The sequence below is a fragment of the Micromesistius poutassou genome (genome assembly GCF_964030765.1).
Source record: "Micromesistius poutassou genome assembly, chromosome: 20".
In the NCBI taxonomy this organism is placed as follows: Eukaryota; Metazoa; Chordata; class Actinopteri; order Gadiformes; family Gadidae; genus Micromesistius; species Micromesistius poutassou.
The window spans coordinates 1,389,481-1,406,637 of record NC_140290.1 but is presented as its reverse complement, the minus strand read 5'-3'; the positions used below and the strand labels follow the sequence as shown (position 1 = coordinate 1,406,637).

The 17,157-nt window shown below is 43.3% G+C and overlaps 2 protein-coding genes across 3 annotated transcripts in view; both read left to right on the top strand.

Moving 5' to 3' along the window:
* Positions 1-2,413: 2,413 nt before the first annotated feature.
* On the top strand, positions 2,414-6,260 carry sh3bgrl3 (SH3 domain binding glutamate-rich protein like 3). Its single transcript, XM_084485142.1, has 3 exons — positions 2,414-2,530; positions 3,685-3,852; positions 4,300-6,260. Exons 1-3 carry the CDS (start codon positions 2,486-2,488, stop codon positions 4,363-4,365), a joined length of 279 nt encoding a protein of 92 aa, XP_084341268.1. The 5' UTR covers positions 2,414-2,485; the 3' UTR covers positions 4,366-6,260.
* Positions 6,261-7,275: 1,015 nt separating this feature from the next.
* Positions 7,276-17,157, top strand: part of trappc9 (trafficking protein particle complex subunit 9) — a 149,757-nt gene continuing 139,875 nt past the window's right edge. Inside the window, exons 1-6 of one of the 2 annotated variants that reach the window (XM_084484762.1) lie at positions 7,276-7,311; positions 8,005-8,600; positions 10,465-10,610; positions 11,136-11,261; positions 12,408-12,434; positions 14,094-14,215. In XM_084484762.1, the coding sequence (XP_084340888.1) occupies positions 8,017-8,600; positions 10,465-10,610; positions 11,136-11,261; positions 12,408-12,434; positions 14,094-14,215 (1,005 nt within the window). In that variant the 5' untranslated portion in view covers positions 7,276-7,311; positions 8,005-8,016. The remainder of the gene's footprint in view (positions 7,312-8,004; positions 8,601-10,464; positions 10,611-11,135; positions 11,262-12,407; positions 12,435-14,093; positions 14,216-17,157) is intronic. The other variant, XM_084484761.1, reaches the window with a different exon arrangement.

Here is a 17,157-nt window from a genome sequence, read left to right as displayed (position 1 = left end):
AGTCTGTATAGAATGTAACGTAGAAGATTATAATAAAATAATTTAATGCATTCTTTTGTTCTGATAAGTTGGGCAAAAACTGTTGACTGTTAACATTTGACAATAAAGCAGCTTTTAAATCAAGTAAGTCTAGTTCTTGAAACAAGATGTTACATCATTTACAAATAACACAGAAGCTTAAGAACCTTATGAGATGTCAAAAAGCTTGTTTCATCTGAGATACGATTCAAAAAAAGATGTTTTCAAGACTCTTTCACTTAACAAGTTATTAAAGCTGCATTGTCTAAAAACAAGTCCCTATATCTCACTGACATATTACTTGTGATTGTGTCTTATATTAAGTGTTATGAGATATTTTGACTAGAAATTAGACAAATATACTCGGTAAGATTTTGAATTTTTGCAGTGTAGTGCATTAACATCAAATGTTGAAACAATAAACATGATCTTGACTTTGAATTACATGCAACAGTGTAGCCAATGGTTTACTTTTACTCAATACACACTAATTGCCTGCTTCGTGTCTGGTAATAATTTAACATTTTTGCATTTTTAAAATAATCTCCGATTTTAAGTTAAGGCTGCCCCACACTACACGATTTTTTTTAATCTTATGCGATTTTTGAGTCGGAGTACACCCCACACTTAACGAGAATCGCAGCCGATTTTTGCTCTCCGATCCGACATAAGATTAGAACACAAGACGGAACACCCCACACTACAGGATAATCTTATCCGATTCTCGGCCGTGTATGCTACGTCATCCAGCACGAGACAAGAGATCGAGAGACAAGAGATTGTAGATCTAGAGCAGCGGTTCCCAAACTTTTTTTCCTGCGCACCCCCTTTACGTCCCAACCGGGTTGGCGCACCCCCGATCCCCACTTCAAAAAGAAGGGAAAAAAACGCAACAAAGCTTTGTTTTATCGCCATATAAAGACTCATGTTTAATCATGCGCAAATAACCAGAACACGCATGACAATAACAACATCAACAAATATACAACAAATAGGACAGCCAAGGGACACGACTGACGTTGTGTGCAAGATCTGCTCATGTGTGATACGCGCAATAGACGGGCAGACGACCGATCTACATGACCACTTTATGCGCCTCGCAGAAGTTAATAGAAATGATGATAAACAAAATATCACAGAGCATAGAGCAGGATTGTGAACGTTTACAATGTATCATGTCAATTTACAATCTGCAAAATGTGTCTGTGTTAGGATATTGATGCTGCGCGCCTCCTATTTGCAACGGAATTTGTTTAAGATATAAAAACATTTAATTTAACACACACGCACTAAAACAGATATTTTCGTTTTTAAATAAATATTTGGAAACGAAAATTGAAAAGTGAGAATTGAATGCGCTTTGGCATTATGGAGCACCTTCGGGTCAGCGTGTGTGTGTGTTTTGCGTGTGTGTTTGTGTGTGCGTGCGTCGCTATTATGTTGACTACACACTCAACATGCCGAAAATATCTAACATGTTGGATAACCCCGATTTTGAGATCGGGAGGTCTTAAGTTTATGAGATTCTATCTTAGAACACTACGGCAGACAGGATCATCTTGGCCGATTTTCGTCCTGATTCGGCTGCCATGGGAACGCCACCCCGATTCTCGTAAGGGGCAAATCGGCCCCGATATCGGGACATTTATCTTGTAGTGTGGGGTCAGCTTAAGGCTTTCCTAGCTGTCTGCTTTATTTCACTGTTGCAGTCAAAATATAATTTATTGGCTATAAATCGAAACAGTTAAAAAGCACTCTGTAGCCACCAAGTTCTGTGAAAGATTCATTGTAAAAAGTTATGTTAAACATTTGTGCATCTGTTTTGTCTCTTGAATGCATGCACTTTATGCTGAGGCTATTGTACATACATATATCTCCACTGAGCCATGCAGAAGCCTGATAGTATAGAAGTATAGGCTATATGCTCTTGATGATAGCGACTTTGCGATTGTTGCTTTGGGGCAGGGGCGGGGTGGGGGGCTTGAGTCTTGTTGCCCAGGGCACAGGAAATTGTTAATCCGGTTTCCAGAGCGTCTATGCTCTGGCCAACCTCGTTTGTAGATGGCAGAATGGATAACCTTTGTGACACGATGTACAACTAAGGGCGCCTGTACGGTACTGTGTCTGGTGCATTCCCTCCTGCAGTCCTTGTTGATGAAGGATTGTGTGTTCTTTACTTTACTCTTTACTCTTACTTGTAAGTGTCTATGCGGTGGGTATGTCGGCCTGTCATGCAGGCTACGATGGCAAGCCTGTCTTAAGACAAGTCTGAATCAACACTCGACTTGGCAGGTCGGCCATCGAAACAGGTCCTGTACTTTTTTTCGAACGAATTATAATGGGTGCACTGTCTCTTTAAATGGGTCAGCCAATAGCACCATCAAGTTGCTGGCGAGTTGAGGGGGATTCTACGGGAAGATAACTGTGCGACACCAGATACTCAAAGGGGATTTCGAGATCGGCAACTATGGCAATCAAACTGTACTACACCACTGTGACTGCCTCCCGGGAGGTGAGTAAAGTGGCCGTGAACATAGCAGGTCATCGACGGTGATAAGGTTTCAGTGTTTCAGTGGAAGCGAACGGTGTGTAGTTCAATCGACACACCCAGTGGGCTGCCTGTCAATGGGCTCTTGCTGAACCTACATGCGATGCACAATACATATGCGAGTTGGTAAAACAACAGCCGCCGTGTCCATGCTCGATATTTAGAGGATCATGTCTATAGAGGACTGACGGTGATTGGTGGTGTGTATCGAGAGCAAAACGTTAAGGTGGTGCAGAAAAGCAGAGACTGTGCGGAAGTGAGCGGTCCGTTATGTGGTTTATTCCGCCTGTCTTGTGCTGAAGTTGATTGCGTCCGCCTGGTTGGTGTCACTGTTTTGTCATACATGGGTCATCCACTCAGCTCAGTACCCCTTAACACTATATAAGTACTATATAAACACTATTTAACGAGGCCAGGTAGGTGGTTTATTATCGGTCGTTTATTATCTAGTCCTGCTCATTCTGACATGTCACTAAGTATATTCGCTCGATCTCTGAAGATCTTTAAAATTGAAGATACAACTTCCTGGGATACGTTATATAAAACAAATGAATATAGCCGATATGTTTATTGTTTTTAATTGTACATTGAGTGGTCTTAAAGGAATAAGGAAACGGCAAGTCTCTGTCCAGACATATGGTATCGATTAGGGCTTTGTGGATTCCCTAGTTGAGGACAAAGCAAGAGCAGGTTTCCTACTGATACATTGTTTTTGCTTCAACTGCCTACTAGCCCTTCGTCTAGTTGGGGTTACTATACAAATATCCCCTCCCAATTTAATCAATCCTGTAACCATAAAGATAACGGGCCTATAAATCATCAACCATGAACCAGATATGCTCACTTTCGTTAAAGGCACAGGCATACACTATTTACCAGGCATTTAACTGTCGTACTCAAATCTAATATTCATTGCATATCCTAGCATTCAACTGCTTAGAAACCCCACCCTGTTGTCAAGGAGAACACACATTGAAATCGGGCAACCCAAAATTGCACAACGAAGATTCCTTAAAGTTGCCTAATTTCCTTCAGTCCTTCATGTCGTGGCTGGTACCATGTTAATAAGTATTGTTAATAAGTAAGTGTTCATGAGCCCAGTGATATTGTTTTTCCAGGTCAAGTCCCAACAGGCAGAGATGATGCGAATCCTTGAGAGCAAAAGCATCAAATTTGAGTTGATCGACATCTCGGTGGGAGGGGAGGTGCGGAATGAAATGAGGAACAAGGCGGGAAACCCCACCGCGGTCCCTCCCCAACTTTTCAACGATGACCAGTACTGCGGGGTGAGGATGTCAGCCTGGGGTTGACGCTTTGTAAAGCATTTCCTCTTTCCATACCAGTCTGTGGGGCATATGTGCACTAGCGTCCCAAGCTATCTAGCAGCCATCTTAGTAAGCACACATCACTACATTTGTAAACACAGACTAGAAATCACAGCAACATGAAAAAATATGTTTTTATTGAATTAATACTTACGATGACTATCGTTAGGCTGCAATCTTTTAATGGATAAAATGTGAATATACTCATATCTGACGTGTAAAGCGATATCGGTAAACAATACTTAATGTACACACTGCATTGATGTCTGTAGGCTTACATGATCCCTTTGTAAATAAGTGTTTTGCTTATACTTTTATCATACAAAATGTTCCTCAACATATCCTAACCGTCTGATTGGTTCTGCACAGATCAACCCTCTGACTCATATTCTCCTCATTCCTCCACAGAACTTTGAGATGTTCTCTGAGGCAGTGGAAGCTGATACAGTCGAGCAGTTTCTGAAGATAGCATGAGGGTAACGCTCCCTCTCTCACCGCATTGGCCTGCTCCCCGCCCGATCATGAAAGGTCTGCAAGCCACTCCAGATGTTTGTGGCTTGGCCCTCCCAACCCTCCTCCCCCTCCAAACTTCAATGCCACAATATGCCAAATATATATAGATATAGATATATACAATCACAACATTATCACAAGCCCCCAGTTATCAGCTGCAGTTATTAGACACAAACCATAACCACTGATACGTGACATTGCCACCGATGTATTTCTCACCCTTACCTATTTTTGTCAGTAATTAGGTCGGTGTCTCTCGAGGACTTCAGCATGGGACGCCATAGAACGAGAGTCTATTGAATGACAGTGTTTTCAGGCACAATGCTGATATATATATATATATATGGTTTTCTCACTGCAGATATTCAAACAAAGGAGACAATGTTTTCCGCCTGTTTATAGTGTTCCTTGTCTAGTAAGCAGCCGAGTGTTACCACTGCGGCTCGTCCATACATGTCCATTGGTGGATTCTGCTAACTAAGGCAACAAGACTGCTATGACTTTTAATTTGTCTTCGGCGACAAAGGGAAAAGTATCTTGTTGTACATACATTATACAACATCGCTTCCCAATAGGGTGTCGGCAGTAAGATAGCCCCAGAATTACATCAACCTTTTCCATAAACTATCTACTTGATCCGAACCAGACCTAATTCTGACACAAATAATCAGTCTTAATGATCTCATCTCTGACTTTTTACATTCCCATGTTGATTAAAGACCAGTATGGTTACCACGTTCTATAATGTTACAACCATTTTATCAGCGACAAGAATTAGGCCTTGGTTACACTTGTGGTTACATTGTGATCGGATCACAGTGTTACCAAGGCCTTAATCTACTCTACAAGAGCTGCAGGCAATCCATCATGGAAAACAGCAGCACAGGGATGCACCAAAGTACTTAGCTTTGCCCAGTTGCATACACATATCTCCTAAGGTGACTTAAACAGCTTAAAATCGATTGACTTGCTGTCCTTTGCACGAACATTTTCATTCCAACAAACTGAACATGACTGCGGTATTGCACACACTATGTGATTCTAAAAGTTGTGGCCCGAGGACAAGAAAAAGGCCTGTTTGAACTAAAAAAAGTGATTTAAGAGAGACCTGCAACACTTGTAGCACCCAACCTCATAAAAAAAACCTGGACCTTTTTGGGATTGCTTTTGTAACTATCGGACCCAGCCCAAAGATGCAGTAATGTGTTTCTATGCATTGTCAAGTCAAATTCAAACATTGCAGCCATGTTCCATGATGATTCAAACCTGGGTGAAGAATTGAAGAAACAAAATATTGGCCTCCTGGGCGAATGGGGAAAATGCAAAGGTTTTCCGTTCAGCTGCTTATTCAATGCATAGGCCTTATTCATCTTGCGGCCATCTTGGTTCTAAACGCTAGCTTGGTGAGGGAGCTGAATCGTAATCTAGCCAAGGTGACAGCTAAGTGAATAAGTTCCACAGGGTTTTCAGAATAACCTTTGTGTCTTCAGTTTGGTTTCCCCCTCATATTGGGTACCATAGCATTCCTGCATTTGCTTCCATGTATTTTTCTATCCATACACATTTTCAATGTACTGTTTAAGAGTCATTTATTCAAGGCCTTTACTCAATGGCAGTCCTCACAGACACAATGTTTATGCACTGTTGAGTTGATTGTAGTAAGCTGTGTTTTTGCCCGTTATGTGTAATCAGTGTACCCTGTATGCTCTGTTCCATGTATGTTTTAACCTCCTCCTTTGCTGTTTGGACCAATTTCCCTTTGGCCAAAAATTTAAGAAAATTGGGAATACTTTGCTGTTGTCTTCCAAGAAGATTGTGAGATGTGATGTATGGGCTACATAAATAAAAATATATGAAAAAAAAAAAGTTCTTTAATTCTCAAGAGTCCAGAAAGGCAATTATTAAACAACTCTTGTACTCTCGCTAATTTCTTCACTCATATTTAGGCCTCCTGATACCCAGGTTAAGATATTCGATTGATTGACCGTCATCCGTCAAATCCAATGTATTTAGCATACTTTTAATTTAAAAAGCTGTTCCTCCAGTGTGGATGAACGATGTGGGTCTGTTATGTTATACGTAATTTAAAAAAATACCATTTGAATAACATAACTGCTGCTTTCTAGTAACTCTGTTTTTATCATTGTACTATGGAGACATGATGCAAGTTTGGTTCAAAGCCTAGGTGCTCAAACAAAAGCAAATGGAAACATGGATTTATAAAAAGAAAATCATCAAGATGCCAGAACATCTGATACAGCAAACTTTCTTATGACAAGATTGTTGGTGGATGAATCACTATATTGGTTTCACATAAAGCACCACCTTGAGTTTTGTTCAGATAATTTCTTTGGGGAGAAAAAATGTTTCTTTGCTTTATTTTATATTATACAAATAATGTACTTATTGTTGGCTTGCAGTCTATTATCCTGTCAGAGAAAAAAATACATGCACAAAAGTAGTTTTGGCAAACTGTCCCTGGAAGGACAAATCTCCACTATGAATTCCTTCTCAAGATTTCTTCTTTTTCAATAAAGGAAGTTTACTTGCTATTTGGAGGGCTAGGTTTAGGAGGGTTCATACATTATATTGCCTGTAAATCCCTTTCAGACTTCAACTGTGATTACGTCTTGGCCAATACAATTGACTTGACTTGACATGAAAGGCTGTATAATGATAACCAAAATCATCAACGACAATGACAGAAGGGGTGTGTTTCTGCTGATAGCGACTTGTATATAGACTTGCCTAAACCCAAAACACATCAATGAGATGCTAACAAATGGTTTAACATGCATTACCTTCTGCCGCCTGTAGATGGGGCCGTTTTGTTAATTGGAACATAGTCATTGTGTAGAAGAAGAAAGGGAACATAAGGAAGCTCTACAATTTGACAGCTTACTAAAGGTAACATGCCTGCTTATTGATATTTGCAATGTACGTAGCACTCCACTGCTTTTGTAGTGTAACACAGAATCGTATACAGTTAGTGAGTAATGTAGTTAAACGATGAGTCAAAAATCATGTCACAGAATGGTGTCGCTTACTGCCAAGTAGACTACTGTTTAGCATGCTAGTTAACAATAAAAACAACAACGTGACAAGGGTAGCCTGATCTTTTCATAAAATAATTGTTTGTGTACCGTTTGTCTGCTTCACGGATATTCTGTGTACTGTCCCCTTTATCTGTTTAATCGGGGCAGCTTTGATGTGAATGGGGTCACACACTGCAGGTGCACACACAGCACAGCTGACGTCTGTTGTTGTAGGACATCACAGCCGCTGCCACACCGCCATAGGATCCCCTGCAGAAGACATTCTGTTTAAAATGGTCGCTGCTTCCAATCTTTGTCTCGAGTCACTTTCCCGGAATTTCCGGTTTTATGCAATTTAATAAAATGAAGTAAAATGCAAAAACTTTTCTAAAAGAGGCAAGGGTATTTAACACTGACTGATACAGGTTAAGGATAAGTAACATGTCATGTTTGTTTATCGCCAGCTTTGCATCATTGGAGGTTGTTGACAAAGTGAATAAGTCCTAAACACATGAATATAATAATAAGAATGAGCTGAGTTTAAAGTTGTACTTCCATTTCACAGTCTGATGAGGATATGAGTGTCCCGGACTACATGCAGTGTGCGGAGGACCACCAGACGGTCCTGGTGGTGGTCCAGCCGGTGGGCATTGTCCCCGAGGATCAGTTCTTCCGCATCTATAAGCGCATCGCCAGCGTGAGCCAGGTGAGCGTGCGGGACTCCCAGCGGCAACTCTACATCCGCTACCGCCACCACTACTTGCCTGAGAACAACGAGTGGGGCGACTTCCAGACGCACCGCAAGGTGGTGGGCCTGATCGCCGTCACCACCTGCGGCTCGGCCAAGGAGTGGCCGCAGACGTCGGAGCGTTTCCATGGCCAGAAGGAGGTGTTCGGCTCCACGCTGTACGACTCGCGCCTCCTGGTGTTTGGGCTGCAGGGGGAGATCGCCGAGCAGCAGCGCACGGATGTGGCCTTCTACCCGGCGTTCGACCAGTGCCTGGATGTGGAGAAGCGCGTGGAGGACTTTGTGGAGTCCATTTTCATCGTGCTGGAGTCCAAGCGGCTGGACCGGGCCACCGACAAGTCCGGGGACAAGATCCCCTTGCTCTGCGTGCCCTTTGAGAAGAAGGACTTTGTGGGCCTCGACACAGACAGCAGGTGAGTCGGGGACCACGTTGTGGCCTTGTATGTAAGGTAACATTTGAAAAATAAAAGCTTTTGAAGTGGCTGAGATATTCTCCAGTTCTGCAGTGCTAGTGGTATACATGATGTCTTTGTGTGGAAGAAAAACAGAGTGTGTATGTCATGGATTTATTTTCCTCTCAAATGTCATTTATTTTTTGTTGTCTTTGTTTCTATGTTCTCCTTGGTTGTTTATCTGTCTCTCTGCTTTTTCTTTCATACTGTCCTGTGAGTATGTTTTTGGGTGTGAAAAGGTGAGCTGTAAGACACGGAGTTAACATATACGTAATGGACCAACCAGCTTTTAGCTCCTGCCCTAAGAGACACCCAGCCGCGCCTCAGTGCTATTGCTGTGCATGTGTTCATAGCTTCAAGCCAAATGGATCGATCTTTAAAAAGAAAAAAGCCTATAAAGCCTACGCAAAAAGTTATTTCTCAATTCAAGCTTCTGAAATGACCCATATTTTACACTCTAAGCAACCATATGGTTAGAAAAGCTGTGCTTTAGTAGCTATATGCAGTTTGTTTTCATTTTTGTGTCGTTCATCCCTGCTGCTCTCTGATGGTTAATTATTTTTGGAGGCGATGATCATATGGTTCTGCTGAACACATGCACCAGTGCCTGCAGCCGAGGTCAGCACATTCCCTATCCTGGATTTGGAAGGTTTTGTTTCCCTGTCAGATCAAGCAGCATGCCAAACACACACACATCTCACTATCCTCATTAATGGGGAAAAAACAGTACATTATCCAGCCTGGCACAGAAACTGACCCAATAGTTAAACCGTCAATTTTATGGATTCCACAATGTATTCATCAAGTCATCTTGTTGTGTTAATTATCATAATTGTTTGATGTTTAGGAAAATCTGCATTAATATGTATATATTTGTATATACATTATGACACACAGTCTTTATTGCTTCTTTGAAATGGGACACAGTTCAAGTGCTGCAATTAGTGATAATTTTGACTCAGCCCAAGGAACATTGATAAGCACTGAAACGGCAGTCCATGTTATTCATTTTTAAGACAACCGCTGCACCATATCACCTAAAAGATTGGAAAATGTTGATTACCTTATCCTTTTTACACAAGTTGTAGAGTCAGTTGCCAAACATGCTTTCATATCTGAACTTGACCTTCCCAGTCTTGGACACTTGACAGTGTCCCTCTCCCAACCCCTCAGTCCCTGTGTTGCTGAGTTTTAGGATAGCAAGTGTATGGCCCTATTGTTCCCCTGCCCTCTTGTTGCTTTCTCCTCGTGGCTCATCGTCCCTCCTCGTAGCTGATAAGACTCATTTGACACTGACAGTGAACGTCTTCCTCCACCGTGGCCCGGAGCGCCGCCTGTTCAGATAAAAGATGACAATGTTACAAAGTCAGCGCTGCTTTCACTGTGAAAAACAACAGCCACACATCAGGGGAAAAAAGGAAACCTACCAAGAGTATTTAGTCAAATAAACTGTATAATACCGTGGCAATGGGTGTTCTTGTAATAATGTAGATAATTTAACTGATCGGTAAGCCAGTTCTATTTACCTTTTTTAAATATGCAGTATCTTATTATTGATATTAATATGTTTATATTCAATATTTTATAATGTTTTAATGCATTGGTTAATGTGTTGCCATTTTAAATGCATGTACTAGTCAAGTGTAAATAGTGTCAATATTAGAGCCAACTCATTACAACTATCTTATTGATGGATAAAAAGCCGTGAGTAGACTTTCTAGAACGGTTAATGGTGAGACGGTACAAAGCACATCGGGATTCATGACGGCTCCAGTCTGTTAAAAGATAAAACAACGTGTGCATCTTCGGTGTCTGTTTCTGCCAGGCATTATAAGAAGCGCTGCCAGGGCCGCATGAGGAAGCACGTGGGGGACCTGTGTCTCCAGGCGGGCATGCTGCAGGACGCCCTGGTGCACTATCACATGGCCGTGGAGCTGCTGCGGGGAGTCAATGACTTCCTGTGGCTGGGCGGTAAGTCTGGAGGACAGCAGGTCACCTAGAGGCCTAGCAGGCCGGGAAGAGTCCCTCAGGCACGCAATCTCTGCTGGAAATGTTATTTGCATCCTTTTAGTCCTCACACATCATCTGTAAGACTGGAAGTACTATTCATAGTTTTGGAAGAAATGTCCAAAGTGAACCTTTGGTCAAAAGTTTTTTTTTGTGAAAGAGTGAAAAAATCGATTGGCCAAGCAATTGTTCAAATATCTAACCCTGAAACATTTTACAAGCCAAGTGGTCAAAAACGTATATCTGTAATTGGGTGGTGGCAGGTGTGCATTTTTTTTTTTTTTGGAAGAATGTAATCCTTCCAATCCATTTATTTTAAAATTTTATTCTACATCCAAATTGAAACTGAAACTCAACATAACGTGTTGGTTTTTCTAAAACAAATTTGAAAACTCTTTGAGGCGATGGATTGCATAATGATTGTTGATTGCGTTTCAATCTGTTACTGAGTCTGATTCATGTTTTGTCCTCACAATCCCCTCCCCATAGCTGCGTTAGAGGGCCTGTGTTCGGCTTCAGTCATCTTACACTACCCTGGGGGCACGGCGGGGAAGACCGGGGCCCGCAAACCCAAACAGTCCCAGCCGGCAGATGCTGGGAAACGCCACAGGCCGGGTAAGCGCCACCATAACACAAACGTCTGCCGCACATTCGCTTTCATCTGTGGGTTCTTGGTCGACGTCTTGACGTATGCGAGTTAGTCATGACTGATTTGCGGCTCATGTGTGAGACAATCTTTTTCACTAACCCACAACTCAAACTTATCTTGGCTAACCAATCTGTCTATCTTTCGTTTGTATGCATGTAGCTTGTGGCAAAAAATATAATGGCTTTGCTGCAACATTTGACAACAACGCGCTTGTACACTTGTGTGACAACTATTCCACAAATGAAAAACATTGGAGAGCGTTAAGAATCTCTTACTGTTTAACATGCCGTGGATGACATTCCAACATAGCGCTTCCAACACAAAGCAGGCCAACAGCTCCACAGTTTAGTCATAGACAATCACATGGTAACAATGCATATTAAGAACACGTAGAGTAAAATAATAACGATGCATTTGTGTTGTTTGGAAAGTACCCTTGGCTCGTAGCCTGGAAATCTAGACCCACGTCTAGAAAGCTGTAGGGTCTGGCAATGAGTAATGAAAATAGCCCAACTCGAGGGGCGGCACCAAGCATGCATTTGAAAATATCACTGCATGCCATTGTATAACACTACGACCAGTCAGAAGAATACAAGGGGTGACGTATCCAGACCAGCGGAGCTAACCAATAGATAAGACTCTTGCCGTATCCTGGCGGTAAAACAGCAACGCTTTTGGCCCACCTATATCAGATACACTGATGTGATTGGTTAATGTTCTGGGCCAGGGGAATCGGGGCATGAGGGTATTGCTCGTTCCCAGAGAGACTCGCTGAGCAAATTCAAATTGTGCTCTCGCGAGAACTCTAGATTTCCAGGGTACTTGGCTCGCGTATTTCCCCAGCAACAGATGTGCATTAAATGCCAGTTGATTGCAACATATCAATAGTCAATACCGTTCACGTAAACATATATTTTTATAGTTATAAAAGCCGTCCGAGCACAGCTTGTTGCTATGATACTAAAGAGAGTGCTACCACAACCACCACCACCACCACAGCTACGAGCTCCAACCAGCGGCAAGAGTGGTTTGTTGCGTCTAACATTGCTAACATTGCTAACAGTGCCATGGAGTGAACTCTGCGTTCTTTCTCCCTGTCTGTCTCTGTGTAGGGGCACAGGAGGTTCTCATTGACCCAGGTATGGTATGCCTTCCACTAGCTAACCCTACTAGCCTCCCTGATGTTAGCCCCGCCTGTCTTTGTGTTTGCTTAGTTGGGGGCGCCCTCTGTGCACTTTCACCCCTTTCCATTCATTCGCACTCTACACTTGATCAATTGTGTTTTATTTGTTGTTTGTTTTAGGTCGTCTCCATTGTGTTATTTTGCAAGCAATTATTTCCAGAGGTTTATGTATAGCACCTTATCGATTCACCAGAAACAGCTTGTTTGCGCTCAAACTTTACTCCCATAATAGTGTGACGTCAGACTGCAGTGGGCGGTGCTGAAGTGCAGAATTCAAGCCTCCCGGCTACCCACAACTTCTCTGGGGGGTTGAATCACGACATGATACAAAACAGCCAGTGTTTGAAAGATGCTGAAATTGGTTTTGTGGAAATGAACAGTGTGAGAATAATAATAATAATAATATTTCTAAAATACAGGTATGTAACGCTATTATAATAGTACCCCCAAATGCAATTATTAACCCTAAAAAAGCATAATATGGGATCTTTAGGATGCATCTGGATCAGATGAATAATCAGGTCACACCAGGAGGTGGCAGTGTTGCTACGTTGTTGTATATTGTAACACTGGCTTGTATGGTGGACTTGTAGAGAGACTTCAGCAGAAAAGCTATCCAATGGGATCATACTGATGGAGCCGATAAAGGGTTGTTATGGAAGCGTATCCGTAGATCACGCCCATGTATTGCTGTCTCTCATTGGCACCTTGCGTGACGTGTGGCTATGTTTACAATGTAACCACCTTATCATTCACATGCTCGTCACAGCAACAGTGCCACTTTGTCGCTATGGACCCAGCGCCGTTGCTAGGCAATGCGCTCTCAATATAAAATCTGTATTCTTATCAGATTGGGTTAGGGTAGAGAGTTGCACCTTAGAATTTAACTTTATTTTTTTTATTTAAATGAAATTCAATCTCTGCCACAGAGAATCGTTGTGGCACTGTGTAGGTAAATCCTGACATCACAGAATATTTATAACAGACCCTCGACTGGGCACGGGAGGTGAAAGACACGCTGTCTTTTTGTGTTCAACTTTATACGTAAGGAACAAGGCTGCAGACAAAAGTTTGAAAATCACATGATACAGAATCTGTTCCTGCTCACTTAAGAAGCGAGAAAGCCCTGCAAAAGGACCTACCCAAGAAATCAAGGTTTGAGGTTGAGGCAGTGGGGGAATATAAAGCCAGCATTCAGTCCTAGCGGGCTGGAGGGTGTTGTCTTTGAACACATGGTGATTCATTCTCCTTTGGCGTGAGTGAATGCCCAGCAGCAAAGATTTGATGCTGACATGTTTTGTTCATTATTTGACCCTGTATTTATTTTTTTTCCCAGTGATTCTTTAGTGAAAAAAAAACTATTTTATTTTGGTTTGTTGTTTATTAATTCTTGCTGGCTATCTTTAGAGGAAGGATCCATCTGATGGATCTGATGGGTTTGGTTATATAGTTTCAACCCCATGGCCCATTGAAGGGCACTTCTTATTTTATTTTGGCTCCTGCCTCCTGTAGTCACTGTGATGCCTTCATTTTCTTGTCGAGACTACCAGGAGGCTATCAGTACCAGTAGGCGTTGCGTTCTCTAACCCCTATTCCCTCCGTCCTCTGAGCACAGGTGCCCTCACAGCCAATGGGATCAGTGCAGACACCAGCACAGAGATCGGCCGTGCCAAGAACTGCCTGAGCCCAGAGGACATCATAGAGAAATACAAAGACGCCATCTCCTACTATGGCAAGGTAATTCAGCGACAGCTTTGGCACCATGTATTCAACATGTAGGCCCCTCTGTACACAAGTCCAACATGTAGGCCCCTCTCTGTACACAGGACTAACATGTAGGCCCCTCTCTGTACACAGGACTAACATGTAGGCCCCTCTCTGTACACAGGACTAACATGTAGGCCCCTCTGTACACAAGTCCAACATGTAGGCCCCTCTCTGTACACAGGACTAACATGTAGGCCCCTCTCTGTACACAGGACTAACATGTAGGCCCCTCTCTGTACACAGGACTAACATGTAGGCCCCTCTCTGTACACAGGACTAACATGTAGGCCCCTCTCTGTACACAGGACTAACATGTAGGCCCCTCTCTGTACACAGGACTAACATGTAGGCCCCTCTCTGTACACAGGACTAACATGTAGGCCCCTCTTTACACGGGTCTAACTTGTAGGCCCCTCTGTATGAAGGTCTAACATGTAGGCCCCTCTGTATGAAGGTCTAACATGTAGGCCCCTCTGTATGAAGGTCTAACATGTAGGCCCCTCTGTATGAAGGTCTAACATGTAGGCCCCTCTGTATGAAGGTCTAACATGTAGGCCCCTCTCTGTACACAGGACTAACATGTAGGCCCCTCTCTGTACACAGGACTAACATGTAGGCCCCTCTGTATGAAGGTCTAACATGTAGGCCCCTCTCTGTACACAGGACTAACATGTAGGCCCCTCTGTATGAAGGTCTAACATGTAGGCCCCTCTCTGTACACAGGACTAACATGTAGGCCCCTCTCTGTACACAGGACTAACATGTAGGCCCCTCTTTACACGGGTCTAACTTGTAGGCCCCTCTGTATGAAGGTCTAACATGTAGGCCCCTCTGTATAGGTCTAACATGTAGGCCCCTCTGTATGAAGGTCTAACATGTAGGCCCCTCTGTATGAAGGTCTAACATGTAGGCCCCTCTCTGTACACAGGACTAACATGTAGGCCCCTCTTTACACGGGTCTAACATGTAGGCCCCTCTGTATGAAGGTCTAACATGAAGGCCCCTCTGTATGAAGGTCTAACATGTAGGCCCCTCTGTACAGGTCTAACATGTAGGCCCCTCTGTATGAAGGTCTAACATGAAGGCCCCTCTGTATAGGTCTAACATGTAGGCCCCTCTGTATAGGTCTAACATGTAGGCCCCTCTGTACGAAGGTCTAACATGTAGGCCCCTCTGTATGAAGGTCTAACATGAAGGCCCCTCTGTATAGGTCTAACATGTAGGCCCCTCTGTATAGGTCTAACATGTAGGCCCCTCTGTACGAAGGTCTAACATGAAGGCCCCTCTGTATAGGTCTAACATGTAGGCCCCTCTGTATAGGTCTAACATGTAGGCCCCTCTGTATGAAGGTCTAACATGTAGGTCCCTCTGTATAGGTCTAACATGTAGGCCCCTCTGTATAGGTCTAACATGTAGGCCCCTCTGTACGAAGGTCTAACATGTAGGCCCCTCTGTATAGGTCTAACATGTAGGCCCCTCTGTATGAAGGTCTAACATGTAGGCCCCTCTGTATGAAGGTCTAACATGTAGGCCCCTCTGTATGAAGGTCTAACATGTAGGCCCCTCTGTATGAAGGTCTAACATGTAGGCCCCTCTGTATGAAGGTCTAACATGAAGGCCCCTCTGTATAGGTCTAACATGAAGGCCCCTCTGTATAGGTCTAACATGTAGGCCCCTCTGTACGAAGGTCTAACATGTAGGCCCCTCTGTACAGGTCTAACATGTAGGCCCCTCTGTATGAAGGTCTAACATGAAGGCCCCTCTGTATGAAGGTCTAACATGTAGGCCCCTCTGTACGAAGGTCTAACATGTAGGCCCCTCTGTATAGGTCTAACATGTAGGCCCCTCTGTATGAAGGTCTAACATGTAGGCCCCTCTGTATGAAGGTCTAACATGTAGGCCCCTCTGTATGAAGGTCTAACATGTAGGCCCCTCTGTATGAAGGTCTAACATGTAGGCCCCTCTGTATGAAGGTCTAACATGAAGGCCCCTCTGTACAAAGGTCTAACATGTAGGCCCCTCTGTATGAAGGTCTAACATGTAGGCCCCTCTGTATGAAGGTCTAACATGAAGGCCCCTCTGTACAAAGGTCTAACATGTAGGCCCCTCTGTACAGGTCTAACATGTAGGCCCCTCTGTATGAAGGTCTAACATGAAGGCCCCTCTGTATAGGTCTAACATGTAGGCCCCTCTGTATAGGTCTAACATGTAGGCCCCTCTGTATGAAGGTCTAACATGTAGGCCCCTCTGTATGAAGGTCTAACATGTAGGCCCCTCTGTACGAAGGTCTAACATGTAGGCCCCTCTGTATGAAGGTCTAACATGAAGGCCCCTCTGTATAGGTCTAACATGTAGGCCCCTCTGTACAAAGGTCTAACATGTAGGCCCCTCTGTACGAAGGTCTAACATGAAGGCCCCTCTGTATAGGTCTAACATGTAGGCCCCTCTGTATGAAGGTCTAACATGTAGGCCCCTCTGTATGAAGGTCTAACATGTAGGCCCCTCTGTATGAAGGTCTAACATGAAGGCCCCTCTGTATGAAGGTCTAACATGTAGGCCCCTCTGTATAGGTCTAACATGTAGGCCCCTCTGTATGAAGGTCTAACATGTAGGCCCCTCTGTACGAAGGTCTAACATGAAGGCCCCTCTGTATAGAGCTGGTAAGTCCCGCCCCTTCCGCTAAACCCCAGTGGACCTCTAGGTTGAAAAATGACGCCTATGTGACGTCACCCCATAACACGGCGACATGTAGTCTTTCTCGTCTTTGTCTTTTCCACAACTGCTAGCCGAAGAATCATACAATATACTGTCAAACTTTTAACATGAAAAATGATGAAAAATTCACAGACAACATATGTTGACATTGATGGCACAATTCAAACGGGACCATAAAATAATTATTTTCTCACATT

What these genes read in the sequence shown, in the direction of transcription:
- sh3bgrl3 (XM_084485142.1), top strand. Translation starts at nt 2,486, where the DNA reads ATGGCAATCAAACTGTACTACACCACTGTGACTGCCTCCCGGGAG. An exon ending in CTGTGACTGCCTCCCGGGAG is followed by an intron (nt 2,531 to 3,684) that starts GTGAGTAAAGTG and finishes TTGTTTTTCCAG; the next exon opens with GTCAAGTCCCAACAGGCAGA. An exon ending in ACGATGACCAGTACTGCGGG is followed by an intron (nt 3,853 to 4,299) that starts GTGAGGATGTCA and finishes ATTCCTCCACAG; the next exon opens with AACTTTGAGATGTTCTCTGA.